The sequence below is a fragment of the Corvus brachyrhynchos genome, unplaced genomic scaffold (genome assembly GCF_000691975.1).
Source record: "Corvus brachyrhynchos isolate BGI_N302 unplaced genomic scaffold, ASM69197v1 scaffold152, whole genome shotgun sequence".
In the NCBI taxonomy this organism is placed as follows: Eukaryota; Metazoa; Chordata; class Aves; order Passeriformes; family Corvidae; genus Corvus; species Corvus brachyrhynchos.
This window is the reverse complement of record NW_008237447.1, coordinates 8,056,346-8,068,145: the sequence shown is the minus strand read 5'-3', so window position 1 is coordinate 8,068,145 and position 11,800 is coordinate 8,056,346. Positions and strand designations below refer to the sequence as shown.

General features: G+C 36.4%; 1 protein-coding gene across 1 annotated transcript in view; it reads right to left on the bottom strand.

Annotated features, from left to right (window-relative positions):
* USP25 (ubiquitin specific peptidase 25) overlaps nucleotides 1-11,800 on the bottom strand; it is an 86,247-nt gene that overhangs the window by 9,927 nt on the left and 64,520 nt on the right. Inside the window, exons 16-21 of the mRNA XM_008631569.2 lie at nucleotides 11,741-11,800; nucleotides 10,298-10,495; nucleotides 8,694-8,833; nucleotides 5,831-5,944; nucleotides 3,912-4,007; nucleotides 432-610 (exon numbers count right to left, since the gene is read on the bottom strand). The exon at nucleotides 11,741-11,800 is cut by the window's right edge and continues 169 nt beyond it. Coding sequence (XP_008629791.1) covers nucleotides 432-610; nucleotides 3,912-4,007; nucleotides 5,831-5,944; nucleotides 8,694-8,833; nucleotides 10,298-10,495; nucleotides 11,741-11,800 — 787 coding nt within the window. The remainder of the gene's footprint in view (nucleotides 1-431; nucleotides 611-3,911; nucleotides 4,008-5,830; nucleotides 5,945-8,693; nucleotides 8,834-10,297; nucleotides 10,496-11,740) is intronic.

Below are 11,800 nucleotides of genomic sequence, written 5' to 3'. Positions count from 1 at the left end.
CCTACACAGAAAGCAGACTAATGTTTTCTAACTTTTAATTTACCTATTTATGTAAGTAAGTAGATGGAATTTCGAGTGGAAGAGAGACATTGTCTTGCTCTTAAGTCAGTCACTCACCCAGCTGGAAAGGCTCTGCTGTCTACTGCTGCCTTTCAGGGCAGTGAGGAAACACACAGTGAAAGAAGGTACAGAAGTCTATGTGCAAAATTATGAACACTGAGCATTTCTACTTATTTTAGATGAGTATAAATGCAACTTCTTGATTACTCTTTTAACAGGGATTTTTATAAAGATGATTTGTTTTACAAAGTGAACTTGCAAGCTATTAACTAGGAGATAAAGCTAAACACACCAGCCAAATATGAAGGGGTGTTTCCACACATCAGAGAACATTCATGAACACAGGAAATGAGATGTGCAGATCTTATTACCTTTCATCAAAGCTGAGATTGTGATCTCCAAACTGCTCCAGTAATGTTCTCTCAATTATCTTCTTTGGTGCCTGGTTTTGGATGAAGTAAACAATTGCATGACGCAAACGATAATCACATTCAGGTGGTGGATCTTCTTGGGCTAATTTTAGCAGACGTGTGTATTCCAATTTAATTGCCTACATAATTTTAAAAAATAGACATTATTCCTTCTGGCTTCTAACTCAAACATCACAGACACAAGATAATTTACATCCCATCACATTTTGCCTACAAAATTTTTTAACAGTTCCACAGACCACCCTTCTAAGAAGTCTAAACTATTAAACTTTTTAAAAAAGCAAACAAACAGAAAACAAACAGATAAACTGTCAAGTTGGTCCTTTCTCTCCCCTGTCAAGCCTGACAAAATCCCAAGTAAACCCTCCCTTCAAAAGTAGTTTCTGTCCTGTGCTATGTCTCCCTGAAAGGAGATTTATCCAGTCCTCAGATTTTCTTTAAGCTCAAGACAAGTATAAGATTTCAGATGCTTGACCTAAAGAAATTTTCTGAAGTCTCATAAGGTAAAAAAAGTACCTCTAATACATGGTTAAATGCAAAGACATGAATAAAAAATATCCTAGACAAATTTTAGTGAATATGTATGATTTGGAAAATAATAAGTGGGAATGAAATATGTCTTTCAATGAAAAACAAATGATAGGATTTCTAAAGAAAATAGTAATTCAATATGAACAGTACTGCCCTATAGGGCAGGATGCAGCCCTCACTGAATATTTTAGATAAACTTTAGAGGTCATCAGAAGCATTTACTTTTCCAGCTTTGCCAGCACATTAGGTTTTAATGAACATCTTTTGATATGTTCATTATATTTTTTTCACTGAAACTATACAGCATAAACAACAGCAACAAGAAAAATAATTAGAAAAATGGTGACAAATGTTAACATACATTCCAGGTTATCAGATGGTTTGCTAACACATTAGCGAATTTTCAGTACAATACAATGTATGCACAAAATAAAACACCAAAGCAGTTAGGAAAAAAACAAAACAACCTGTTCAGTATTTCAGATGCCTTTATGCTGTAATACCGGGCGTTTAACTATCAGAAATTTAGGCTCCCATCCTCTGCTAATAACACATTTTGTTTCAGGACTAAGCATGCAGGATAATAATCATACAGGTTTAAACATAGAGCATGTGGAGACCTTTACAACTTAGGAGAATGGAATATTCTGCATCAATATCTTTAAATACTCATGATATGCATTACCATTAAAAAGAATGTTTAGGACAACATCATAAATGCCAAAAGCCACCAAGTTTCTATTCTCTTACATCTTAAGTTCTACCATTAGAAAGTCCACATTGCTAACAATGAAACCCTGTTTATTGAGGAAACAAAAATAAACTGCTATTAGGCATTTAATTTTTCATATAATTACTTAGGAGGAGGAAAAATACAACACAAACCCTGTATTTTTGTATTAATTTTTAAAATACTGTGATATTCTACAGATTCAGAAATCTTATGCAAAATGAAGTAAGAACACTATTTCTCTACACAGAACACAGGAAAAAGGGACAGCAGAGAAAAGTACTATATGCCTTCATTTTCTCACTCAGGGTATTATATAAAGATCTTAATGGAAACATTCTGCAAGGAGTTGTCTATAAAGGTTAAAGAACAATGATTTGAAGAGACCACTGACCAAGAAATATCTGAATGTTAGTCATGTCTTAAACCTGAGATCTAGAGGGGGAGTGAAACCTTGGCAATGCAACAATGACCCACACAAAGGGGTTTCACCTGAGTTAAATTAAAATGAAGATATAGAAACTCCCACCCCAGTTTTCTGAAAACACTAATTTAATTTTAAAAAAACCACATGAAGGAACACAGTAACAGTATTAAATGATATCACAGAAGCTTTTACAGTAAGTTATGGGAAAACATGAGATTTAATCCGATGCATCCCAAAACAAAAATTTTGCTCCTAAAAAGGACCACTTCATCTGTATCCGTTCATACAAATGTATTCCTTCAAAATGAACCATGTTTCACCTCTTCTAAGTATTGCAAACACACTTCAGTAGAAAATGAGTAAGGAATGTTTTCTACTTTATGTCAAAACATTTTCTCACTCAAAGACATTCTGCCCCCATAAAGCCTAAATGTTTAAGCATTCGAAATTAAAGAATGAAAATAATTTCAACTGAGCATTGTTTTGATAACTCTAATGCATTAATTTTATTTTGAAGTAATTTTCTGTTTTAAAGCTATCAAAACACCCTTCATATTAAAAAATATAATTAGATATAATTGAACTTTCTCATAAGGAGTGACTTGATCAAATGAGGATTTTTTTCAACTTAAAAAATAATTGTCATATTTTCATTAATAAATTTGAAAAAAAGAGCAACCAGGACTGAATCCCAAACAAACCCCATTTCACTCAACAGAGGCTGTGGCAGGTGCCTCTCCCCTCCCTGAGATCAGGCACAGTTAAGAGAGACAACCCTGCAAACATGTCATGGTTATAATCCTTCTGTAAGTATCCACTTCAAACACCCACACAAACAGACAAACCAACCAACCCATCAGGTTTCAATTTCCTTGCCAAGGGGTTGCAAACTTTTTGTTGGTGATGGTAGGGCTTTTTGTTTGTTAGCCTGTTGTTTGTTTGGGGGTTTTGTGGCTTTTACAATTTCTTCCAGTGGAAGTACGCCATAACAATTAAGAAGAAAACAGACCACTACTCAATGACAAGCAAGAAACTTCTTTCCCCTCTCCAAATCACGTTTGAGAGGATTTTTCATTTTATACCATGTCAAAGCAATTCCCTTTCTAATATCCTGGAAATTCAAGAGGTCACGAGCTAAAAGTGCTCAGAAGTTTGTGTATTTAAGAAAATGAACATATTCTTAAGTCTGGTATCACAGTGAAGACTAATCACCGCAAAAAGCCTAACATCTAATTCCCAGTAATAAAAAACTGCCTAAATAAATATTATTGACACCCATGCAGTTACACAAAAGCAAGCAATTTATTAAAAATATTTTAAGAAGTACAAACCAAGAACATATCGTTGAAATAAACAACAAATGACTAAACACTAAAGTCCTGGGCAAAAAAAAAACGTGATGTCCCACAGTCTAGCAAAGGCATGGGTTTTATTACTAACAGGAGAAAAAACCCACGGATTTTTACTGATTACACATCTAGGTTTCGTGTTACGAGTATGTTACTCGCTACTATTATTAAAAAGCTAAGATGCAGAAAGGTATACGAGCTACTGATATCAACGAGGGCAAATATCTGTATATTTTTCAAGGGAGAAATATCTGAGTGAAGGACTGATATAAAGAAGTATGTATAAATTCTGGAAAAGACTTTATATACAGAAAGGGGTTGAGAGAGTAGCATATCTAACAGGAAAAGTCAAGAGGAGAAAAAGTTGAAAATGTTAGTTATACCTTAAAGAACCCTGCTTCTGGCCCACACCTGTCATAAACATTCCTGGCTTTACCTATAGCCATGATAATACCTTGCATGTTCGGGGTCAGCATGACCTGCCACAAGGGATTGAAGGTAAAAGTTTTGAATAATTAATATTTTAATGATTAAATTCAATATGCTTTTAGTCTCATGCAAGATGAAAAAGCAACTTAATGCATGCATACGTCAAAATGGCACATTTCAATACAGACCTGGTGAGCATATTCTGCAAATCAAATCATGGCATGTGTATATATAGTTTTAGTGTAACAACATTAAAGGAATCTTACAAAAAATAAGATTAAAAAAAAGAAGTAAGAAAACTGTGTCAAAAAAGTTACATGGACCAAACTTCCCAGGAAAGAAACACGCACAGTTCAGCATTAGTACCAAGCAGAAACTGCACACTGAATGAGTGCTACCCATGGCCATCTAACGATTTAAAAAAAAAAAATTTAACTAGAAAAATCACCCAGTCACACTTCAGATATACTGCACTAAACCCATGGTAAACTATAAAACCTGTATTTTATGCATATTTCAAGGTCAAAATAAGAGACTCACTGCTGCAAATGCAATCAATCCCTGAAGCATCTGCAGAAAATTCCTTAAACAGCAAACCCAAAACAATTAACAAACACCAAGCCAAACACAAGCCATGTCTCACTGCTATTCACATCAGTTACACACAGTTTGATACATCCAAGCTATTCAGAAAAGCCTTTCTCCTTTTTTATCTGTAAGCAAAGAAAAACACTCCCTCTCTCCCTGCCCAAGGTACTGCTGGCACAGCAACAAAAGATGAAAGATCTTAAACTCCCTGCAAGTCTCCCACACATAACAACATTTTAAAAAAGTGAATACACTTACAAAATGAACAGGGAAATAGGCAAGAAAGTTATCCTCTAGGAAGACAATGTCATGGGGACAAAAGTAAAAAGAAATAAACTAACAAGCAAGTCATTATATGAGCTTAAATCCTCATTTCTTTCAAGCTGGAGACTACACATCTGTGAGAAGCTAAACTCAGTGTGATGATGTCAATTAAACCATTTTATTCCCCACCCCATACTCCCAGTTCTAACTGATCACACTTCCAGGGCAGAATGACCTGAAATATCCATTTCCCTAGGGAAGCTAATGCCCTCCAAGAACCCACATTCAGACCCCTGAGAATATGGCTGCACCAACCCTGTTCCCAACCACAACAAACACGGAGTAAGCAGTGACAAGGGAGGGCAGTTTGATGACCTGCAGCGTTGCTTTCTACTGCTGAAACTGGGCAGCAAAAAATAATGCCTCTAAGAGTAACAACGAGCCTCTCAATTATTCCTCAAGTTGTACCAGGTACATGTCTCACCCTGAGTCTGAATTTTTTTTTTTTTTTATAAGATTTGCAAGGGTAAGTTCTACCAGCCATAGCACTTTCAGGTTACTTTCATGGCTAATTTAATCCCCAAAGCCTGAAAAGCTTAACCTTGGCAAATAAGAGATCAGACTTGAACATTAGCTTTACTAGACTGACAAGAAAGCACAAACATTAAGAACATCCCTCAGTGTCCTGTCACTTTTTAAATAATGCAGCAGTGTGCAGTCTATCATCAGCATTTTGAAGGCTACCTGGCCTAATATAAACATTCAACCTCCACAGCTGAAGAGACAAATACACCTTCAGTGTAAATGGTACCATGCAAAGCGTGCCAAATTAGAGTTTGTAGTGCTTTCCTTTCATATTTCATGACAAACTATGACATTGGTAAAGATTACAAATCGCTAAGCATTTAGTTTTGCAGAAGTCTGTTAGGTGTCACAGTGTGCAAACATGCCAAAAATTCTCATCAGGCAGCACAAGAAAGCACCGAGGAGGAGCGGTGCACACAACTGCAATCAGAGGTACCTCATCGTCATAACCCCCCTCCTCTGACTCAATGACAAAAGTCCCTACATCAGGGATCGCCACCTCTACCACTCGCTGGGTAGGAGCTGCTTGAGCTGGGGCATTAGCAGAGCTCTGCAGAAGAAAACCATTATCAGTATGTGTCTGGGGAAAAAAAGGACAATCATCATCATCATCAGAAAAGACAGTAAAATTATGGAGAGATGCAAACTAACAGGCTGATCTAGTACAATGATGTGCACTGCTGAAATTCTGAAAAAATTCAGAAACTGTATCTATTTAGAGAATACAAGTGATATTTATAATTTTTTAAGCAATACATTTTAAAATTAAGCCATAATTACTAAAATTATTTCATTTGTTCTTTATTCACTAATGCTATCTTTACAGGTTAGTATACCAGTATTGAAACTCTAATATCCATTACAAATTTAAGGCGCTTGGTAAAGGATGAGTCTGTGAACCACCATTTTTTGTACATTTCACCCCAAAATTACTAAGTATATCATAAAATAACAGAAAAGTTTAGGAAGGGGCCTCAAAGATCATCTAGTCCTAAAGATGCCACCCACTAGATCAGGCTGCTCCAGGCCCCATCCAGTCTGGCCTTGAAGAGGGCCAGGTCAGATACTTCTTATCTGAAATACCTGATGAAGTCACACTAAAGGATAGAAACAAGCTAAAAGCTAACATTTCCTGATGCTCTGAGAGGAAAAAAAAAAAAAAAACCAAAAAAAGCTTCTAACAATCAAGATATTTTAAAGAATATTTAAAGGAGCATTACATTCAACTGGTTTGGTTTTTAGGAGAGCAATTAAACAGAAAACCAGGAGAAGATTATCCTAGTCACTAAAATTCTTGCTACGTTAAAGTAAGTTTTAAACAATGGAGACAAATCTTGGCTCCTATGGTCTATCACAGAATAATAGGCAGTTTACAACATTTGCAGAACTTAAACCTTGGCTCTAATCCAAGCAATCACAAAATGCCATGCTACTTGTTCTGCAATTATAACAACAGTCTCACTTTTTAACAAAGATTCCAAAAACATACTCAGTATCTATTTACACCCAACACTGTACAAATACAAAGGAAGACTGTGCAATCAGAGGGCAGAAAAAAAAAAGGACAAAAGGCAGAAAATGGACAAAATGAAAATGTGGTGAATAACCTACAATCCTGTTACATGCGCTGATGTTGGCTTTCCTTTTAAAAATGGACAAACAAAAAGTGAATGAATGGAATATATGCCTGCATGTCTGAATGCATATGGAAGTAGAATAATTAGAAAGCATGCTGATACAGTGAGAAGGAAGAACAGTTCTGCCTAAATGAAATTTGGGGATACAGAGAGCAGCTTTTAAACATTAACAGAGTATCTTCAGATTAACTAGAAATTTACTTTACATTTTAACAGCTGAAGTACATTTGTTTCTAAATTATGCTTGCATGATTTGTTTTTTTTCTTTTGTCTCATTAAACAGATGGCGGTGTTCCCCAACCACAGTCTTGTGAAGTCCTAAGGCTGACCAGAGTGTCAAGTGTCATTATCCTGAACTACAACGCTTGATCCATGGAAAAAAGTCCAAGATTCTCTCACATCCCACCGGGATGGTGCCCACAAACCCTGGAAAGAGGACAGCATTATGAAAGACATTTCATAATGTGTTTTGGCATCTTCATAGCCACCTCTTCAGCTGGAGTAACACGTATTAAACAGCCTCCCACTAAGCTTTTCTGAGAACTCAAAAAAGGCCAATATGCAGCAGCCTAAGCCTTTATGGCAGAGCATTTTTTCATCCAGGGTTAGATGAGTTTCCCTGTTCGCTTTGATTTCAGTTTAGCAGAGGAAGCATGCTTCCCTGCTTTCCTGACACTACAGGAGGGATGAAAAACACAGCAGGTCAACAGGGTGTCAACAAGCAGTCACATAATTTTCAAAGATTTTAAGATATCTGGGGCCAGACTGCTTCTGTTTAATGAGGGCTCACACCTGATCTTAGGAAGCATTCTGCAGAGATCTAAATTGTTTAGAGGTCTAGTGGTTTCTAGGGATGCCTAAGGAAGCCATACTGTACATTTATGGATATAGTTTCAAGACATGTGCGTATGTTGTTTTAATGGTCCTTGGTTTTGTGGCAAACACATTTGTCATTTATCTACATACTTATAGGGAAGGAAAAAAATATTTGCTGAAAAAAAAAAGTCAAATATGAGTTTCATTAATAACCCATAAAATAGTTGATGTCCCATTCCTCTTAGTACATTTTGTACAAGGTGAAAACGGAAACAACCAACAGTGATGATTAGAGACATTTTAAGTTGATATAGGCATCCTATGAAACACAAAAAACGATTTTCATCAAGTTGTGAATCTGCATTAAAGCTACAGAACACTGCTGAAAACCCCCTTATTTTTCAAATCTACATTAACTTTCACAGGTCTGTCAAAGGAACTCAATTATATTCTTATATTTCTCAGATAAAAACCTAAATGTCTAAAGCAGTACTTTTCAAGTCTTTTACATGGTCTGTCAATGTTTACTCCTCAAAAATACATGGGATCATCTAACATTTTTAAAAGATGGTGGGCACAAACAGCTGATTGTAATTTGAACAATATGCTGTACTCCTGACAAGCGTTTTAATCCCATAGAGAATACCTATTTTAGTATTTTTTTTGCACTACGCCCATTACTGTTGTACACACTTTCTGAAGGGACTTTAGTGTTGGACAATCCCTGAAGATAAAGCAATTTGCAGTTCAAAGTTTCCAGACTCACACCCTTTTATCAGTGTTTGTATCATTTTCACTTGTAAAATAAAAGCAAAAGAAGTATTTCAAGCTTCAAAATGTCCTCACCGTATCCATTATAGCTTCTGGACCTCTATCTTCTTGTTCAGCTAAAGCTTTATTGATTGCTTGTACAGAATCTTCTTTTAAGTGCTTTGAAATATCAGTTCTTGATGGCTGCTCTAAATACTCTGGTTCTCCTGCTTGAACTTAGTGACAGAAATAAGATAACAATTTTGTGTGTTAACATAAGGATGAATTTTAAATTGATTAGTTTTATTTGGATCACTGTCTCATAGACAAGGTAACCACACAGAAAATGCAGGGTAGGTCACACAGTTCACAAATACAACTTTACACCAGTCTGTGTCTCATGTCATCTTCAACACTTCCCTGTGAATGTATCTCTGATTTTATATCGGGAGCAATAGACCTGTCCTGTCTATAGACCCATTAAAGCTCTTGAGTGAGGGTGTTCATCAATCAATCATCAGGGATGATTGAGAACAAAGATGAGATTCTAGCTGGAGTTTCTGTGGGATACAGAATCAACATATGGAATGACCTCCAGCCACTTGAGTGCAAGATTTATTTTTACTTTGTAAAATAATAAACACATTATATTTTTCTGCCTTAAGGGAAATCTCAGTCTCCTCCACTTGAGAGCAATAAATTGATTAGTACAAATAGTGTCTTATATTCCTTACATGATGAAACCAAATTTTGGCAGACAAATAAAACATTCATTTTGTACTTTCCATTACTAACAAAAGAAACAGCATGAGTCTCAAAGTGTTTGTGAACTCAAAACTTAGAAAATGATGAAGTAACTCTCTGCAGAGTTTGCAAAACAAGCAATGCCATTAAATCACTGCACTTCTTACACTCATTTTGCAGTCACACATAGTTATGAGAAATATATGCTCAATCTTTAGGACTCAAATACAGCAATGAGAACATCTGGACAGATAATCATCATGTCATCTTTCATGTAATATATACAGCCCACTGCAATGGAGCAAAAGGTGGATGTTACCAAATACCTGGCAGGTTTTTAAGTGTCAAAGCAGCTCTCGTTTATAATCAGATTGCCAGTGGTCCTTATTAGCTGGGTTCCTACAAGCATTGGCCTCACAGCTGCTGCTCAGAATCTTTTCCACAGTTTTAACACCTTCATTTCCACACAGTAATTTCTTAATCACGCCCTACTATTGTTATATCTATTCACTGTACAACACCAAATAAATTATTCTGCTCTTCAGCTCTAAATGCTGTTCTAATTTAAAATGTGAATGAAGGTCTCACACTAAATCATCCTGAATAGAAGAAATATATCATTTACAGACTAACAGACCCTCAAAACAGACTGGTGAGACCTATCTTAAAAGCTTCCATTTCTACAGGGGGCAAAAAAAAAAACAAAAAAAACTCAGGAACTGGGAGGGAAAAGGCAAAAGAACCAATGAATAATTATTTTCTTTAAATAAAAAATGAAATGCAAAAAGCCACCCCAACAAGGCTAAACTTCAAGTACAGTTACCTTAGCCAAGTAAATGGCTGTAATTCAAGATTACACAAATTAACTTCTTCCTTTGTTAAGTTGCAAAATGAGATGTACAATCCCCAGTGATTTTTGGTCCTACTCCCTTTACAAATAGGTAGAAGCAGCTAACCTGGAGCAGGAGAGGGTGCTGGTGCCCTGGGTATCTGAGATAACAATTTCTCCTGCTGTGCCTTCTGAGCAAGTTCTGCATCCCATTCTTCAAGCTCTTTTTCAAAACGTTTATTGTCTTCCTTGACATAATCCCTTAGATCAGAAGGCAGCGTGTCCATTCCAACAAGGATCTGTCCTGTTTCTTTGTTAAATTCCTCTGTGGTAACATGAAATGTAAGTTTCAGAAAAAGAAAGAATAGGACAGAAGAAAGTATGTTCAACAGATTTCCTCAAGTGAATTATCAGAAATGTACGGTGTAACACCAAACCCCCCAAACTATGTTAGTTTTAACTGGTTTTACTATCTGTTGAGCACTCTATGTGAACATTCAGAGAATAGTAACAAACCCCCCCACCACTTCTTTACAGTATTACTGCCACAGAGAGCTGGACACAGCTGAACTTCCCAAGAGAAAAGGGGAAGGAGAGCAGGCCTACAGGAATTCAGAAAGTCAGCTGATAAGAACACCAGCTAAACTGAGTAATCTTCCTTTTGTTTTGAGAATGGTCTGTGCAGAGGTATGCCAGATCCCAGGGGATCCATCAGCTGTAACTGTCCCACAGTGAACAAGCCTCAGACTAAACTGGAATGGCACAGGCAGCCTACAGGGCCCAAACACCCTATGGCTGCAAGTGCGTGACCAACCTTGGCCATCTAGGAATGCCAAGGGTAATATTGGCTCTCATTCAAAAACTGAACAAATGAGCACTTGAGCCTTCTGCCCTATGTGAAAACAGGAACCTGAATATTTTCCCTGACCTACTACTGAATCTCTGGACACTTTCACAGACAGCTCTCTGTCTGCCATTATCAAAACCTTCATGCTAAGGGCTCTCTGTCCTCTCTTCAAACACTTCCATACAAAGCCTTATAGCTGCATATTACTACATGACCTGAAAAAAATTTCCCAATCCATGTATTAGTTAGATTTGATGTGTGGTTGGTAGGGCTAAGTTATTCACATTTCAATTTACTGCATAAGCTTTCAAGTTTCCACGCTCCAGTAGAGTGCATCAGAGCTCTGAAGCTTAGGGAAAAAAAGCAGCTACATAAGAATTTTAATGTCAAAAGGCTCACTTCTCTGTTTCTGTATTTCTCCTCTAATCTTGACATAAACCCTCCAAAATTCTGCAATCACTTGTCTAAAATATTCACAAATTAGCAAACAGTTTATTTTTTTTATCTTAATACTGCTGAAACACTGGCATTGTCTTTATTGATCTAAAAGTTGAACAGCAATTGTTCCACCCACAAAAACAATCTAACAGTTAGGGGCAGGAATAAAACTTTCAATAACTATTAAAAACATTTCAAAAATCTGGAAATCCATGTGAAAGAAGTTTGCTTTACCAATGCATTTAGCTATTCTATATCATGCAGAATCCATGTCGATAACATTACCTTGTATCAAGTATTGCTCCTTGTCATTGATATACATTAGACAATATGCACTGGCATTCC